General features: G+C 39.1%; 1 protein-coding gene across 1 annotated transcript; it reads right to left on the reverse strand.

Annotated features, from left to right (window-relative positions):
* Positions 1-504: 504 nt before the first annotated feature.
* nhlrc2 (NHL repeat containing 2) lies at positions 505-19,482 on the reverse strand. The gene is made up of 11 exons (XM_026915028.3): positions 19,283-19,482; positions 18,472-18,624; positions 15,208-15,663; positions 14,958-15,079; positions 14,723-14,852; positions 8,839-8,932; positions 7,847-8,078; positions 5,252-5,374; positions 4,899-5,108; positions 4,556-4,778; positions 505-2,323 (listed from the first exon to the last, which is right to left on the reverse strand). The coding sequence occupies exons 1-11, from the start codon at positions 19,479-19,481 to the stop codon at positions 2,067-2,069; spliced, it is 2,199 nt and encodes a 732-aa protein (XP_026770829.3). The 5' UTR covers position 19,482; the 3' UTR covers positions 505-2,066.
* Positions 19,483-19,487: the final 5 nt, after the last annotated feature.

Here is a 19,487-nt window from a genome sequence, read left to right on the forward strand (position 1 = left end):
TGTGGTTGGGCTGGTGAAGTTCTACGCATACATAAAGTCATTTTATTCATTGATTAACTAGAAATAATATGGACTTAACGTATCTTAATTACATTAATAAAACTTTTAATGGAAAATCATTTTGTTGTTTTAAGAAAACTTAAGGAACATTCAATCCCTGCTGCACTGTTAACTGATTTGATCACAGTGATTTTTAAAAGCAACATTTGTAAATGTGAACACAAAAGGTATGTTAAAAAGGTTAAATCTAGAACCCTTAAGGGCTCTTTGACTTGTTCCTCTTGGGGAACCCTTAAAGCCTCTATGTAGATCAATAACACTTCCTTTCAGAAAGTCTTGCGGGTAGAACCCTTAGGAAACTGTGAACGCTTAACTATTTCAGGAAGAACCCCTTCAGAAGCCCTTCTTTTTTTTTCTAAAAGTATAACTACAGTTATATTTTAATAATCTGGAAATCAACATGGAAAATACAGGGGGGAAAAGTTAATAAACTAAATTGGACAAAGATCTTAGTTTTAGTGATGTGTAATTTGAAACACATAATATAGCTAGAAATATTTTGTAAAAAAAAATGTAAGCTAATATACTAGACCTTTAAAAAAAATGAAAGAAATCGCATGGCTATTTTAAGCTTTGTAAGGACACTATCAAGGGTAAAGGGATAATGTGAGTGGTCGGTATTACAGGTTTTAAATAATTAATGAAGATGGTCAGTAATCTCAGTGTGTCCTCTTCCTAATGTCGTGCAAGGTGCATTTGGACCAGATCATGAGGTCATAACAAGTTAGACTTTTATGTTCAAGATGATATGCAGTTTTGTTCTGAGCAGCACAGGTAAAAAGAGAAGAGACAACAGATGCAGGCAGAACAGATGCAGAAATGCTGAACACTTACAAACTGGTAAAATAACGTTTATTATATTACTTCTTTCAGTGAGTTAAAGTGCAGAATTTAGATGCTGTGTAGAGAACAGCGGCCTTTGGAGGAGAATGAGAAAACACACTAAATTTGAGCGATGCAAAGGTCCAGTTAGACACGTTGGCTCCTGTCTTTACCACTGCCATGAGGATGCCAAACTTCAATCTGGATTAAACGTCATTTAAGCACTCTAAAAGCATGATCCATGGGCTAAACTATGAACAATCATGGCATTTTTTTTTGTTTCTCCTTCTGAAAAACAACACAAATTGAAATACTTGTTTATACCTTATATGTCACATAATTTATACTGTGTTGCCTTATACCTTTAATAATTAAGTACTGGGTATAAAAAAGGAAGCACAACCCCCCGAGAAAAAACAAACAAACAAAAAAACAAAAAACAAGGGGCAGCTTTGTATCTAGTTCAAAACTGTTTAAATGATTCTAAATCACAAATTAAGATGACTAATAATATTGAGACTTCAAGATACGTCATCTAAGTGCACTCTGATCTTAAAAAAAAAAAAAAAAAAAACAACAAAAAAACAATGCTCAGTGTATACTGGCTTTTTATATAGTCATTATATTGGGTTAAACATGTAACTTTTTATCTAAAATAAACTTGCAAAATTATACTATTAGGAATATAGTGGTATGCTCCAAACAGATTTGTGATCTTTTCAGATTTGTGTTTTAGACATGCGATCATTTGCTGAAAAATAATGCTGGTAGAAGTAGTTTTTCTGCTGAAAAGATAAGCTACATCAGATATGTAGAGAAAAACAGATCTGAGTGCCTGACTGCACACAGCCTTGAGCCAAGCAGGACTGATGCAGTTAGGTAATAAGTGCTTCTGAGCAAAAAAAAAAAAAAAAAAAAAAAAAAAAAAAAAAAAAAAAAAAGGCACCTTGTGCTGGAGCTGCTAATTTAGTTACTAGTACAATAGTTACTAGAATAACATAGTTGCATATGTTTCAAGTGGACAAGCACCCATGTTGTCATTACAATTCATTACAGTATACGCGTGTAAACGTAAGCTTTTAATGTAAGCATTTGCACGTGTAACAGTATCTGTACTGGCGCTATTTGTAGCGAAAACACTGAATATGCACAGTCCGTAGAAAGTCTGAAAAAGCGAGTGTGTTTCAGAAGACATGTGCTAATGTCACAGCTACAGCGCCTTCTTTGCAAGTGGAGTCAATGTGCAGAGGCTGTATGAATGACACAGCCTTCATCATGCAGGCTCCTCCCTCTGAGAGACAACAGTAGACCCAGGCACTGAGGGTCAGTGCAGGGTCAGGGGTCTGCGGTCGAGGAGGAATCGTGCAGGTAATGGAGAGCGGCTGGGAGAGATCTGCGATGCTTCCCGTCACAGCATGTCCTTGCAGTAACCATTCATTACCTGGAGAGGACAGGAACACACTGAACTCAGCTGCAAGTCAACAGCAATTATCCTAAAATTACTGCCTGACGATTCTTTTAAAAGACAGGCTACTGAGAGTGTAGTGTGTGTGCATGTGTGTGTGTGTGTGTGTGTGTGTGTGTGTGTGTGTGTGTGTGTGTGTGTGTGCACGCAGTGGATTATTTCTCTCAGCTGGTGAGGTCTCTCAGCATGCCCACAGCCTTGCTATCAGTTGGGGAGCTCATCTGCTCTCACCTTTATAAACTGACTGATGTGATCTGAACAAAGAGAGGTCAGTGCTGTGCCTATATGCATGTGTGTGTGTGTGTGTGTGTGTGTGTGTGTGTGTGTGTGTGTGTGTGTGTTACTAGCCTTGAGCCAAGGGCATGCTAGTAAGACAAGCATCAAACTGAATTAGGGAAGCATCCAAACACAATTTACATACACATGGGACCACAGGAGGGAATCGAGCCAGACTAAAAACATACACAGTCAAAGTAAAGTACTGATTTTTGTACCATGATTTTATCTGACATTTGTGCTTTTACAAGTGCACAGGGTAAGTAAAGGAACGCAGCACTTTGTATTTCTAACACTAAGTAAACCCATTTAATTATGGAGTCATTTAATTACATCAAATAACAAGGGCCATACGGAGTCCTGCAGGCACAAAACTCATTATGGACGCTCACTAATGTCAGTCTTTAGGGGCCCTCTGCCATCCCAACTATAGCCACCTGAGTAAGGCAATTATTGTAAATAAGCAAAATTACACGTGCTCTAATTAAACATATATGTATAGTGGATGAAACCAGAGGACTTGAATTAAAAACAGCTAGGCTTAAATTGCTATTGCTTTGATAGCTGCACTGATTCTTTCTTTGTCTTCGCCATTGTGACAAAATGTGTGTGTGCGTGTGTGTGTGTGAGAGAGAGAGAGAGAGAGAGAGAGAGAGAGAGAGAGAGAGAGAGAGAGAGAGAGAGAGAGAGAGAGGATATGAAGAGGGAGTGGGAGATCTAGCGAGTATGTGATTGTGTGTTCTGAATCTCAGAGGAATTGTGAATTTTTCCTTGGACTGGGTCCCAGTGTGGCCGGCTGGTCCCTGCAGCCTGGTGAAAATGTGTGAACAAAGCACTCCAGCAATGTCTCTTGCAGCAATGCCTCAATCCAACACTATCCATTATCTCAAGGATGCATTTACTATAGACAAAAATCCTACGAATGGGATGTCTACAGGTATTCTCAAAGCAAATTTTATGCTAGTTAAGAATTTTTTTTACACTTAAAGTGCAATTTAACACCAGGTTTGTAATGAGGTAACAATTATAAAAATTAAAAATAAGGATTTTTTTAATTTTACTGCTAAATAAATACTTTAAAACCTTCCTAGAAGTCATACCCTTGATTTTTAATTTAAAAAAAAAAAAAAAAAGATAAATGTTTTCAGCATTACAATCAGCTTCTGTGCTGTTGGAGGACACAGGTTTTAATCAGTGACATCTGCTATTCTTGAGCCAATATAGATTAAAGCAGATGATTGGAAGGGCCAAGAAAAATGTCTCCCTGTGGGACAGTAAAGTTTACCATCTCATCTCAATGTACATTCTGTCATATGTCAGTTCAGGAGAAGCATCTGTGTCTTTCTGCATGGCTAACACAGAAGCAAGCTAACGTCAGCTTTGTTTAATGCACACCTTTGCTTCATGCAAATGAACCAGGATTATGCAGTGTGCATGTGTTTGTGTGTGTGTGTGTATATAGTTGTCAGAGGGATTCTGAATGGATTCATTCACATACAGAAAAAAAAAATAAAAAAACAAATAACAGATTAAAAAATAGCCTGAAATCAATAACAATATACCCTCCAAAAGTATTGGAACAGCAAAGCAGATTCTTTTGTTTTTGCTATACACTCAAGACATTTGGGATTGAGATCAAAAGATGATATGATAGATCAGAATTGTATCTTTCATTTCTTCATATTTAGATCTAGATGTGTTAAAGAAGGCAAGTTAGAAGCCCTGTTAGATTGATTGTTTAAATAATTAATAGTGCTGATGTCTACTAATGTCTACTCTTGGTTTGAGTCCTCAGTTTCGTCTGTGAAGGCTGCATTTGTTGTTAAAAAGGATAAACCAAGATGAAGAGAGCTGTCCAGGAGAGACCAGAGAGTTGCTATGATTTTTAAATCCTTCTTTCCTGCTAACTCAACTTAGTCATCAACTCAGTACCTTCAGCAGAGAGACTCCAGAAGCTGGGGGCATCCTTGGTCAGTTTGGTTCCAGCAGGTAGAGTCAGGCTGAGGTGAATATCAATGACCTGCCCTGCTGACACAGGCAGCGTAGCCATGCTGAGCACTGGAGCCGACTTCGGGAGCTTGGGAACCTTTACAACTGCAGCAGTAGAAGGAGCGGTTGCAAAGCAAGAATCAACTTCTACCACTGAAAGGAGGAACTGAAGGAATAAAAAGGAGGTAGAGAGAAGGGAAGGGTTAGGGATTCTCTGTTTGTAGGAAGACATTAAGTGGTATAACCATCATCAGTGATTTGAGATTACAGACAGACAGACACTGACCTTAGACACTGTTTTGGTCTCTAAGTCCAGCACTTTGATGTGATGGTTGTTGGTGTCTGCTATGTAGAGCAGCGTGTCCCCCTCGGCCATGCAGAGACCCCCAGGCTCATTGAAACTAGTCTCTGCAAAGCTTGGGCCAAATGTGTCGCTTGCTTCCCCAGTGCCTGCCAGCACCCTACACTGCTTAGTTTTAGGGTCCACAACTTTGATCTAGAATGGGAAGTCACGCTTTAATACGTATAATGAGACTGGGTGTCTAGTCACCGCATGACAAATGTGAACAAATCCAGTGAGCACTTCTTCCACTAAAAGTTGCAGAAAAAATGATATCCTTTTGAGAAAAAAAAAAATACCTTATGGTTGTAGGAGTCTGCCACATAGAGCAGGCTGTTACTGGCATCCCAGGCCACTCCTAAAGGGTGCTGAAGCTTAGCATCCACCCCCTTCCCATCCACATCTCCAAACGCAAACAGATTCTGTTCAAACAAACAGAAAACATATACACAGTTGAGACTGGTGGGCTGTGCTGCTGTCCTTCAGCTTGCTAGATCAATAAAGCTACAGGTCATAGGATTTTTTTTCTTTCTTTAAAATGAAAAAAAAAAAAAAACATGATTGAATCAGGAGAGAAAAAAAAATCTCTATAATATGCTCCTGAGCTTCTGTGAGTCACCCTGACAAACCTGTCATAGTAATTCACAGTCAGTGCTGTGTAGGGGTGTCCGATCTAAATTATACGCATACATCATACTCCAGCTCAGATATATAAAACATTATCATACCTAACTTCAGGCACAACAGAAGTCCAGCTACACAGTGACTGGCAGGAGCCACAGCCAAATGAGAGAGAGAGAGAGAGAGAGAGGGAGAGAGAGAGAGAGAGAGAGAGAGAGAGAGAGAGAGAGAGAGAGAGAGAGCATGAAAGGGAGAGAGAGCGCGAGAGTAAAGGATTCAGGACTAATGGAGTTTAGGCTTTTTTCTTGTTGAATAGTTAAGGCATTTACTTAACTTATGTATTAGTTAATACATAACTGCATACTACCCTACTGAATAGTATGATAGTCACTACACCATTTGTGTGATTATTAATTAGGTATACTATTTAGTATGCACTGTGCAGTTTTGGGACACAGCCCACATTAAGAAAAGTTCTTCTGCAAAAAACCTGCAATAACGTTTTTCTACCAAAGAGGGCCAAATTCCAAAATCTTACATTATGTAGTATTCAGTACAAAGAAACCAAGCCAAGATAATGGCCATTATTCGTCAGTCTTTATCAGCTAATTAGTCCCTCAGTTGAGTAATGTTGCCATTTGCGAAAAAGAGGTGCGACAAAGCACTGACCTGAATGCTGAGAACTGGGCAAACACTCAGACACTCAGATCAACACAGGTTTTTTTTTAAGTTATTATTTCATATTTAAATTTGATTCATTTAATCTTTTTTAAATTAATTTCTTTCAGTGTTTCATTTATAAGAAATAAGGATTTGTTTGTTCTGGATGGAAACTTGCTTCATCACTGAAGCTTTAATTAAATCTGACTTCATATACATTTTCTATCTATAATACATAAAATCTAGGTATACATAGAGCTGGTTTACCTGATTATGACCATGAATGGCTTTATAAAAAAGCTTACACTTCCATAATTGTCTTTTTATTTGCAGCAAATTTGAACAAAATTACCTCTAACTCAGCTTCACTGAAATTAAAAGTCAAAAAGGACTCTTTTTTTTCCCTTGGATCTGGTTGGCCTTCTGAATCCTTTCCTTTTATTGGCTCACTATTGCAACAACTGCATAAATTAGGGTATGTGTTATGTAAATAAGATGTATATAAGAGTAATAAGTAAGAGTCATATGTATTATGTAATATGTATTATGTAAATAAGCTGTATATGCATATATCCATATTTATACAACATGCAAATAATTGACTAATGGATGGGAGCAAGCTTCCCTGCAGATGAAGCTGATTCATCATCTGTGCTTGAATCACTGCTCATTTTTTGTCATACGACAGTTTCATGAGTTACACGCAGATACATTCATACATCATTTCATGTACTCTAGACAAATACAGGCCATTGAGTTCACGCTGCAGTGCGGCTTTGCAAAGGGTAAATTAGAATCAAGCTTGCTCCGTCACCTCACTCCATGGGAGTCACAGTTAGTCGCGTCTAATTCAGCAATCAAGTCCTCTAACAAGGCAGGAAAGAACAATTACACGCAAATCTAACTAGCAAACAGGGCAATCAGATCCATTCTAATTCTCAGGAAAACACAAACCGTGAGAGGGAAATTACCCAGATCTGTCTCCCTTTCAGGTTGGAACTGGAATAAGTACTTTCTCCACTAGGTTGTCTCAGCTCAGTACATGATCATGGTGGCTCCTGACCTCATTTATTAATCGTCTTTGTGTTAGAGAGCACTGTGAAAAATCTGCATTCCCGTCTGTCAAAATTTAACAGACCGTGTTATAATACTTTGCACCCTGATTAATTCATGAAGCCACAAAAATGTAAATCTTTATCTTGTGTATGTGTTTTTTTTTAAAAAAACTGCCTCTGGGAACAAGTGGGCCTTTTTTTCTCTGAGTGGAAAACACTACGTGCTGCAGGACAGAGAGCACAAAGCAATGCTGATTAGCGTTTAGAAAGAAACGGATGGACTGACAGTCGAAGAGATCACACTGCTCTCATCTGACCACCCTCAGCAGCCCAGAGCAAAACTTCAATCCCTTTTCTAATTATATTCAATCCTAGCGTGTAAGCTGCATTTCACAGGAACGTGGTTCTAAATGACACAGATACAATCTTTCCCTTTGCAGCAGCACTGCAGGCTCTTGATATTGTTCAATTTTGAAGTTTATCCAGATACACAAACTTTGCCAAGCTCTTTTTAGTGAATCACACAGAGATGCTTTAAAAGCTGAAAATAGGTCTCACCAGGGGGTCTCTCTCCCCTCCGACTACATGTTTGACAGCTCCGTCGCTCAGAGAAAGGCTGCGGATGGTGCTGCTCTCGCTGTCGGCGATGAACAGGCAACTCCACGGCTCTTCAGGGGCAGAGGTCAGACCTGACGGCTGAGCCAGGCCAGCTTTATGAGGGTACGCGTTATTCCTGTTCTCCTCATTCCCACTGCCTGCAAAGCGCACACACTCGCCCTTTTTATACTCACTGCAATCACATAATGAGGAAAATGAGAGATTAGTGTTTATATTTTATTACAGTGCACGTGCACAAAAATTAACTTTATTCATTTTTGAAACTTTCAAAGAATATACGTCAAGTGTGAAAGTTTGCATACCCTTAGGATAAAATAACGAAGGAAACAAAATTCATAACAAATTATTGACTATGTTCAGTTTCTCAGATGTTAATGCGTAAATGCTACACAGCTACTAAAGAACCATATAAGATACCTTCTTACATCTCTCTGAAGAGATATAATATGTACTATCGACTCGTAAGCCCACCCTCTGCCTTTACAATTACTTTAGGCCACTTTTGTATCCTCTGAACTGCTTTTGGATCCGCCTGTCTTTCGTCTTCTTTAGAATAATTTTCTCTAATAAGTTTATATTGTGTTCTTGTTACAGGATACACCCAGATTTTTAACATTTTTGAATTGTAAAATAGAGGTACATTTTCTTTTCCCCCTATTATTAAATCATGGGGAATGCAAACTTTGGCCTCTTACCATTGTATATGAAACATGCTAATCATGCATTAGAATTTCAAAATGAAAGACAAAAATAGTGTCATCTACAAATGCGTACGCTTACTACCACATTGGAAGAGAATTAGCTTAATTCATTAGTGAAAATAATCACAGCTTATAGCACAGCATGCTGTACCCTAGAGAATGACATCATACTGGTGACGAGTGTGTGTGTGTGTGGCTATGTCCCTAGTCGACCGACAGGGAACAGCTTACCTTCCTTTGGGCAGCTTCCCATCCTCTAGGAACAGAGCCCAGATTTGATGTGTCCCTGCCATTGCGATCCACAACACGTTATCCTTTGTACCACCTGTGATAACACATGCGTGCGTGTGCGCGCACATACACACAAACACAAACACACACACAAGTTGATATTTATCTCATTATAGGGCTATTAACCATTTTTGTCTTGAGTGTTGATTGATGATTGACTTCTTCTTCAGAGAATTTCAAACAAATCACTCTTTTTAAAGTATATCCTTTAGAATTCTTAAAACATGAATTAGGCATTAGGCTCCACTGGTCAAAAACTGACCATCAAGTCATTGTTGGAAATGGGGAATAATTACAGGGACAACAGCACACACAAGTGGGATCAGTTATTTAGGCTGTGTTCAGTACTATACTATTAGCGTTCGTGTACATCAAAGCACTGAGAGTGTAACAGTGTGTGAATGTTTTTCAGTTCCCAACATGGACAGCATTCAGTCTCTACAGTCATTCACTAAAGCACTCACACTCCAGTTAGACCTTAGCTAAACCCTATTCAGCAGTGTCCATGTCCACGACCACACCGTGTGTGTTTTTTATGAGAGGAATGGACAATGAGGGCCATTGCACTCATGTCTAACAATAGCCAGCTAATGGTGCTGTTTATCTGAGACAATTTTAGCTGGCCCAAAGCCCAGTACATGCATTAATGGCAAAGAAAAATTTAGAGAGGAACCAATGGCCTGAGAGTAAATCTTTCCACATGCAGCTTTTAAAATAATTAAAAAAACATAAAAGGTAAGGATGCAAGACATCTATTGGATGGACAAAATGATGAATCCAGACCTTTAATGCAGAAATCCATCAACTTCAAACTTCGCAGTAGGTATTAAATAAAATGACAATGGCAGTACTGAAGGAGGTTTTACATAGACCTACATTATGAAAACATATACTGTATAAACATCATTTAAATTCAATCTCATATGCTATCCAAGAAAGCTTTTAAGATTTATGTGCTTAAAGCAAGAGTTACACAAGAAATGAAATAGAATGACAATTTTCCGCTTATCCTAAATGCAGCCAACCACACAAAACATGCCTGGTTCTTTAGTTTTTTACTGGAATACAAGACTAATGCTTTTACAGTGGATATAAAAAGTCTACACACCCCTGTTAAAATGGCGGGTTTTTGTCAAAAGGTACAAAAAATTTCCAAAGCATTAGATGTACCATGGAACACTGAAGGCCATCATCAACAAGTGGAGAAAATGGAGCACCACAGTGACATTACCAAGAACAGGACATCCCTCCAATATTTATAAAAGGACAAGACAAACACTTAACAGGGAGGCTGCCAAGAGACCTACGGCAACATTAAAGGAACTGCAGGAATATCTGACAAGTACTGATTACTGTCTGCATGTGACAGCAATCTCTCGTATTCTTCACACCTCTGGGCTGTGGGGCAGGGTGGCTAGATGGAAGCCTTTTCTCACAAACACATCCAAGCTCAACTAAATCACCCCAAACTATGTGGCAAAATGTGTTATGGTCTGATGAGACCAATTCCAAAAGGTATAATAATACCATAATTCCAAAAGGTATGTTTGTTTCAAAAAAAAAAAAAAAGCAAAAGAACATCATAACCACGATGCAGCATGGTGGTGGCAGCATCATGCTTTTCTTCAGCCAGAACTGGGGCTTTTATCAAAGTGAAGAGAATCATGAATAGCTACAAATACCAGTCAATTTTAGTGCAAAACCTTCAGGGATTTCCCCTATTAGCACAACAGTGACCCAAAGCATACATCCAAATCAACAAAGGAATGGCTTAACCAAAAGCAGATCAATGTTTTTGAATGACCTAGCCAGAGCCCAGACCTGAATCCAACTAAACATCTGTGGGGTGACCTGAAGCGAGCTGTGCACAGGAGATGCCCTTACAATTTGATGGAACTAGAATGTTTTAAGGAAGATTGGGAAAATATCGCCAAGTCAAGACGTACCACGCTGATAGACTCTTACCTAAAAAGACTGAGTGGTGTAATAAAGACAAAAGGTGCTTCAACAATGTATTAGTTTAGGGATGTGCACACTTAGATGTGCAAACCAGGTTATTTCAAGTTTTTTTTATTTTACCCTAAAAATGTTTCTCATTGTTTTTCACTTAATTTTTATATGTCGTAATTTCACATCGAGGGTGGAAAAAGTTCTGACATGAATTTTGAAATTGAAATGAAATTTATGTTGGTTTCATTTTTTTACATCACAAAAACCTGCCATTTTAACAGGGGTGTGTAGACTTTTTATATCTACTGTAGCTGCCAGTTTAGCATTGTGCAAATAGCATAATTAAATCATTTCACACTTGTCTCAAAGACACTGTTTGGCTCATTAATATAATTTGTAATAAAATTTGTAATAAAATAGAAAATAAATAGCAAAATAAGTAAGGAATCAGTTTATAGTATAGAGACATTTAATGTTCTGGAGCATTCATGAAACAAGTTAGTTCCTGTTATCACTTGCATCATAACAGCTCTGAACAGCTTTTCCTGTACCCCCCCTTCCATAAATGTTAAATTTACATCTCCATACAGAGAGTATATCAACAATTATATGATTTTTCATTAAACCTTTTTAATCTGTTTACTATTGGACTTTTTGGAGTGTCTGCCATGTCCCTGTCACTACAGAAATGATAACATTAAAATGAGCACATTAGTATAGAGTAAATCTGTGATTTGGATTATAGCTGGTGCTACTGTCAAAGCTGACCATCTGAATCACTAATGTCTAAGGTACAACTCTGCCTTCGAATTTTGAATCATACTATGAGCAGAAAAGGAAAGTGATTCTGGTTTCAAGATGGCCACTACTACTGTTTTTATACAGTGCTTTTGTCCAAACAGTGTGCCAAACAGTTTTAGACACCATGCAGCAAACATGTGTGATTATGCCAGACTGGTGGCTAAAGGAAGCAGACTTCACACACTAAACATGCCTGATTACATTTGGAAAATGATGCAAATTTTTCACTGAACTACGTCCAAAATGAGCACTGTGTGTCCTAAAGGTCAGACTGAAGTGAAGAAGCAGCTGACTGAGGAGAAGGAACAAGTTATCATGCACCACAGGGGCCAAGAATGCACTCCAAACATTCCCACAGACATTACACAACACAATCACAGAAAACTGCAAAGGCTTCTGATCTGTTGTGTATTCATTGTCTGGGAAACAGCATGACAAACACAAATGCCCACGTTTCAGATGCATTGGTTATTTCATCTCGTTCCACAACAATGACTTAAGATTTATGGAATGCCATCTGATCCCATGTATCATAGATTCTGCTTGTCAACTGGTTTTCTAAATGCTAAACAAAAAAAATGCTAGCTCAATTAAAAGCAGTAAAAACATTGCATTTCAGGTCATAAGATTAGTTGCCTGACAGAATGCTATAAAATGCTGTGTGGGGTAGTTAGACAAGCCAAATAAATCAAGCAGTTTGTTCAAGAAAGTTGCTACAGTCCTTCAAGTGGGACAAGTTCCGTTTGAAGCTGCAGGTCACCCACGAGCGTTTTTGATCTTATCGCGTTCTGAACTCAGCCCAGACAACGCATTCATCTTAATATCTGCCGCTAGTAACCAGCAGACCTGGCTGTTTATTCGTGGGTTGCTCCAAACAACAAGAGTCCATTCTATAAGAACAAAGGTCCACTTTGACGAGCTACACTCACCACTAAGTGGCATGAAAGACAAATATGGTATCGACAACCAGAGCTACACTCAGAACTTCCAAGAACTTCCAGGAACCATGATTAAGAGGCAGATGGGACTGATAGAGAGACAACGTTGCGGCGAATAAGATGAATAAAAAGACCATAAAACAGAATAAAATTGCTCCTGGCAGAATAATAAACTCAGGCTTTATACAAGACATTAAATTTCATGAGTAATACTGCGAGAAAAAGATTAAGTGACTGTAATTCCTATGCAAGGAAAGGCTACATAAAAGAGAAGAAATATTAAAGCAGCGGAAGCAAGAACCAGGCAGGGTGTTTCAACGACCTCTTGGTCCCGTTACCTCAAAACACCACATGATCCCCTCAATGAACTTAAGAATGACTGTTTAAGGCTTTTGTCCTGTTCCCTTTTGTCCCATAAAGCATGATTAAATCTGTATTAATGGTATCATGATGGCGGCTCAGTATCTCGCCAGCTCAATCATGGCCATTTACTCTCCAGAACTAACCTACTCTGGGACAGGTTATGATGTGCTCTAACTCCAATCAAGACTACACATCAACATACTTTTGCTTGAAAGGAGGCGTCTCAGATTCAGATGTCTCAGCTGACAGCCATGAACGACAGCTATGGGTAATGTACGCAGGAGGAAAAAGACGTGACCACCTACCGTGTGACCCTCACGTCATAAGGCATCAACACACTTGATCACAAGAGACTGAAGAGAGCAGGTTTATTTACTATCTCTCTTGCCAATAAAACAAAAGGTTCGTAATACAGTAAAGTAAATTAGTGGTGAAAAATTGAATACACCCGTCTTTATGCAGAAAAAAGTAAGAAGAAAAACAAGCACAATAATAGAAATCAATAAAGCAAAAGATGAATAAGTTGCATGGAAACATATGACTTTATAAGAAAATGCACTGAATCGCTTTGTAGTTGGGGGTCACGCTTTACTGCAGGGGTCTTCAATCTTATCCAGACAGGGCTGGTGTGGCTACAGCCTTTCATTCCAACCAAACAGGAGCCCCACCTAATTTCACTTGTTTAATCAGTTCATCTTAGTCTCCAATCAACTATCAAGTGTGCCTCCAATTTGGCTCTAATGAGAGCCCGCAGCCACACCAGGCCTGTGCAGATAAGATTGAAGCCTACTGCTTTACTGTCTACTCCGAAGGCTTTGATGAAGAGCCATTTTAAATTATATGTTAAAAAAACACCACAATACTAATTACATATGGAAAATTTTGTTGATTATGTGTAGTTGGCTACATGAATGCCAACATCAGTATTGAAAACAATACACATATTAAATTACTCCATCTACATTGCTAATACAGACTGCAATCTGCATCAAGCCCATTCTATTTTCAAAAACAAAACAAAGCACATTCACACTGAGATCAGATCTGTGTTGTGTCAGTCAAAACAACAAGCATTCAATGCATAAAATATGTCAGTGGATCAGATTAGAAAATATGGCATATCCAAACCGATTGTGAGCCAGTGGCACAGAGAACACAGAACACAGAGAGTGGGGAACAGTGTAAAGCCTGGCCTACACTACAGGACACTCAGACCTATTCTAAAGTGGTTTGTCTCTCCTGATGATCAACAAAATATGTCCCAATTTCAGGCTGGTCTTAGATGATTCGCTTCCCAGATCATCCTGTGGTATGGAATATGTATAATTCAACCTTAATTCCACTGATCTAATCACAGACCAGTCATGGCTGGCCTTACCTGTAGTGTGCTGGCACCCTGAGGGTACTAACCATCTGATCACCATAATCTGAACGTGTGTGGTGTTTCGTTCTTGTCAAAGTGGGGGCTATGATGACTACGGGATAACCAAGGACAAATATCTGAAAAATCTGTCACTACAGCTGGGGTTTCACACAATTTTAATATCAGATATGAGTTAATAAACCTTGTAGTGTGTGTCAGAGGGAGAAGACAGATGACTAGAATGTAACATTTTATTCTATTTACATCAAATGCTATTTACAAATCTGAGTAGTTTGCTCTTTGACAGTCTTGGGATTTGAACTGTCATCCTTCTGATCTCTTGCTCAGAACCTTAATAACCACTGATACGGCAATTTCTCCAAGCACAATGTTTGGTTAAAATCCTCACCTGCTGTACCAAGGACTATGTCCCAGGGGGAGCTGATTGGCTGCTGGAGTCCCATTGCTCCACCTACTATATCTGTGCCTTTCATGCCGACGCCGGCTAAAGTTGTAACTCTTCTTTCTGAAAGGTCAATCTGATGAAAGAGAAAAAGACATACAACACAGCATGACCGGTCTGCTGAAGTCAGAGAAGTAGGTCAAAGCCTGCAGCTGCAGTGCAGAGCTCATTATCCATTTACCTTCCTGATGAGGTGATTCTCAGTGTCAGCCACATACACAGTGTCTCCTTTCATGAATATTCCTTGAGGAGAATTAAACTGTGCCTCAGACAGATCCCCATCCCGATTTCCACTTTCAGGCCCTGCCATAATAAAGAAGAAGAGAAAGAGATTAACCATGTTGCTGTATAGCAGCCTGCCTGTTCTCAAACATCAGATACATAAAGGTTGGTGTTGAATCAGTGAGGTGAAACAGTTCAACACTTCTTACCCCCCACAGAGTAGAGGACTTGTCCAGTATTAGACACCACCAGAACCCTGTGGTGTCCTGTATCTGCAATGGCCAGGTTCTTGCTTTTGGGATCAACTGCCACTTTTCCTGGGAATGACAGCATGGAAGGTTGTAAGGAGTCCTTGAAGAGTTTTTTTTCCACAGCATGGTCTTTGAGCAAACCCTGCTGTCCATAGTGCTTGAGAGCACAAGCGGTGAACAGGAAGAGGCGTTCTCGATGCCCTTCACCCACCAGCGAGAACAGTAGGTTCCCCCTGGGTCCCAGAATCACCAGGGTGGGCCAGCAGGACACTTCCAACTCATGCCACAGCTGAGCGTCGCTGTCGTTCACCACTGGGTGAGTGATCCCGTACCTCAACACCGCACTGCAAATGTTCTGCAAAACCTTCTCGTTGGGAAACTTAGCAGAGTGAACACCTACCACAACCAGGCCATCTAAAAAAGAAGAGAAGAGAGAAAAGGAAAAGAGGCAAGTGAAGAAGAATAATTCTAGTTTTCTGATAATTTGGACATTGCAAATCATATTACAACCCAACCAAAGTGTGACGCTGGTGTTGACATGCGGCCAACTGTTTCCTCAGGAGTCCTGGAAAGAGAATAGGACACAGCAGGCAACCAAAGCTTCCTCTCTACAACCACAGTATAACCTTTATAACCAGTAAAACTGTTATAAAGATTTTAAACACCATCCTCTCTTTTCTTCGCTGATATATGCAGGTACTGTGGCTGCTACTATCCTGCACAACACCATCACTATCAAATACACTTTATAAAGAAAATAAGATATGAGTTTTTAATCAATAGCCTATTTAGATCCCTGCACTAAAGTGCACTTCTCGTACTAAAGTAGGTGAAGGCAAAAGAAATGAGATTTCCCCATGAAAGCCTGTAGGTCTGAGAGGTTAATATATGAAATATTGAAGCAGCCAGGGAGAAATATGGGTCTCCAAAATATTTGAAAAGGTATTTTAGTGACCAAGTAGGAAAAATAAAAGTTTCATTCAGTAATAAGTGAAATATTGCAGCATTACTTTGACGTTTTGTCAACAAATTACTTTTGTTCTTCGTAGATAAAAAGAAATTCAAAGCTGGATAGAGGACTCTCATCAAACAATGCATGGATGTGTGATGTGTTGATGGATGTCTTATTCAATCTTTGGACAAATACATCCTGTTTGTCTGAGCTGTCAAATTGTTTCCTTGGTTGACGGCCTTTTAAAATGGCTTTTGTCTTTGTGCATTTAAGGGTTATTTTTATTCTAAACCTGTTCATGTTTTAGAACTGACAAACGGCCAGGAAGTGCTTTCTTGCTGGAGATAAAGAGGGATTCTTAATTAATTGGTTTTATCCAAGTCTGATCATTGAGCTGTCACTCATATATAAAACACTTTTTTTTAGTATTTTATATAGTATCTTGTTTAATAATAAAGACTTTTCAGAAAAAAAGAGAAGCTATACTTTTTTTGATCAGTGATAAGGGAACATACATGTTAGCCAACACAGAGGTATAGTCAATGTACAGTGAAGTTTGTGAATAATTCTGATGGGGTGATATCAAATGTGAGAGCAAAACCCATGAGTGGGAAGCTACATGTTGTGCTGAGTTCCTATGCAGCCCTCAGGCATCCCATTACAACCAAGGTTCTACTTTACATTAACTTGATTTTATTTCTCTCGGCTGTTCCCTCTCAGTCGAAGTGAAATGTCAGGAGAACTTCTCCTTGCTATCACTAGAAGTGACATTCTTTCATTCTTTGTCCTCAGGGTGTGAAATACAGCCATTACACAATATATAAAATGTACAGATGGCAGTTTTAATGTTCCAGGTTTGGATGCCCATCAGCATATTATTTATACTGTCAGTTGAGAAGTGCAAACCATGATTAAGAGGTTTGTTTAGTAGGTTCTTTCCCTTCTTCTCATTAACAAACATGAAATTTATCTGACCTAGATGAATAAACAACATATGTAAATTTGTGCACCCGCCTACCCAGCTAACATGGCAAATATGGTTATAATCATCAGCAGAGCACGACAGTGATGTGGGATTCATTTACAAAGCTGTGATTGCAATATTTAAACCATTTTCCAAGCAAAAAAAACGGCTGTTTAAAAAAAAGGATCTGATGGGGCAGCATGGGGCATGGGTATGTTCTGATCACTGGTAACGGAATGTACCAAAAGCTGTGCCAGCGATACACTGTAAAGTTTGAGATATGACAGTAAGCAGGATAAAGGCTGCATGGCTTGGCCCACTTCCTCCTTACAAAGAGGGTAATGATAGACCACTGACAGCTAGAGCAGATAGCACCTTTCACAGAGCTGCTATAATAGGCCACGTGCCAGTAGAACAGTGCGTCTAGCCATGATGAATGCTCTCTCTCTGATATTTAATGGTTCATCAAGTCCAGAGCTCAGAGTGAAGAGACTGAGGAGGAACAGCCCTCAGGAGATCCAAGAAAACTGAGGTCAGTAGACTTTATACATAAAACTGAACCTGATTTCTTCTCTTACCTTGCATCATAATTAACGTAAAAAATGTTTTATAGGCCAGTGGCTTTGTTGTACAATGGTAATAAAAAATAAGTGGAAGTAATAGTATATTAAAGGGAGTCAGCAATATTACACATGGCTTTGTGATTAACATCCTTCTCAAAGGAAGGTCATTTTAGAGGCTTTTCATTTTAGAGGCACGAACAAATCTGGCTATCACTGTCCACAATCTTCATCTTTCTCAACAGAGATTGTGAGACAGCACCCAGACTCACAATGCCATTAATTACATGCTGTGTTACTTATCTGACTGAGCCTTATAATAGCCAGGCATGTAACTGATACCTCCTCCCACAAGTTCATGGGTATTGTCAAGAGGGAAACAGCGCCTCTACTCTTCACCATTATATATTCTCACTACTGTGCTGAGTTTGTGGCAAAAAGGAGGAGCTGTTTCCTTCTTTAAACTTGAATTTTGCCACTTGTTTTGTCTTTTAAACTGAAATGCCTCATTAAAATAAACATATGGGGTTATATTACTGCATAATCCCAAAAAAACTGCATGATTATATATATTTTCATTCCACTTTGCATATGAGTGGGGAATTTTACATTATATTTTATATTTTAATACTTCCTTGTGATATGCCTTTATATTACAGAGAGTTAACCATCAAAAAGGAATGGTAAAAGGGGTAATCATAGACTGGTGGTGTCCACATTGGTGGTATGCATATGTGAAAGTGTACCTTTAACAGTGTGAAGCTGCTCCAGTTGGTGCAGATCAGGCAGTATGTGCAGGCAATTGATGCAGCAGTAGGTGAAGAAGTCCAGCACCACCACTTTGCCTGATAATTCCCTTTGCAGAGACAGCGGTCCCTCAGTGTTTAGCCACTCCAGCCCTGCAGTACACCAGAGATTTGTTTTTTTTTTCTCTCTATTACTGTGTTATGAAATAAGCAGACATTCACACTGTATAGCCACAGAACATGTCACTGTTTCAAATTCATTTCAGTCAGGATTCTGAAAAGCAATATGACTGAAACCACACCGCTTTTTAATATATAGTGCACTTCTTTGGGAATTTGGGCATTTTGTACATCTGTTCAAAAGCATAGTGGAAATATCTAGTACTTTGATGAAATCCCACAATGCATTGCAATAGAATAGTGGCCAACGTGTAACCTAAAATATACAGAATTCCCATAATGCACACACTTTGCTGCTTGTAATGAATAGTAGGTTTCAGAACATGCTGAACACATGATAGTGTGGCCTAAACTGCCAGGACTAACACTAATACTAACACACACACACGTCGGACACATGATAGTGTGGCCTAAACTGCCAGGACTAACACTAATACTAACACACACACACGTCGGACACATGATAGTGTGGCCTAAACTGTCAGGACTAACACACACACACACACACACACACACACACACACACAAACTGCAGCATCTAAAACGAAAAGCTCCACCCAAAACAAAGTTAGCTAGCTGATAAGCTAAACTGATTAACTGATTAATCATAATTCATAATACACACCCTTACCTTTTTCAAAATCAGGAATCTTCAAATCTTCCTTTTCGTCCAACTTTCGTAAATACTGATATACCAGATTTTCCTTCTCTTCTTGAGTGACTGCGTCTTCCAGGGCGTAATCTAACTGGCTCTGAATGGGAAACAGAGCCGTCAAACTGCTGTGCGCCGCCATGTTTCCGACAAGAGCAGCGGAAGTAGGCACATTCATAGGACT

The sequence above is a fragment of the Pangasianodon hypophthalmus genome, chromosome 12, assembly GCF_027358585.1.
Source record: "Pangasianodon hypophthalmus isolate fPanHyp1 chromosome 12, fPanHyp1.pri, whole genome shotgun sequence".
In the NCBI taxonomy this organism is placed as follows: Eukaryota; Metazoa; Chordata; class Actinopteri; order Siluriformes; family Pangasiidae; genus Pangasianodon; species Pangasianodon hypophthalmus.

Coding starts and splice junctions, on each gene's coding strand:
- nhlrc2 (XM_026915028.3), bottom strand. CDS start 19,481: ATGAATGTGCCTACTTCCGCTGCTCTTGTCGGAAACATGGCGGCGCAC. Junction 8,933..14,722: donor CATAGTCCTTGGTACAGCAG/GTGAGGATTTTA, acceptor GTGTTATCACAG/GTGGTACAAAGGATAACGTG. Junction 2,324..4,555: donor CTGGAGTCTCTCTGCTGAAG/GTACTGAGTTGA, acceptor TGTCCTCTCCAG/GTAATGAATGGTTACTGCAA.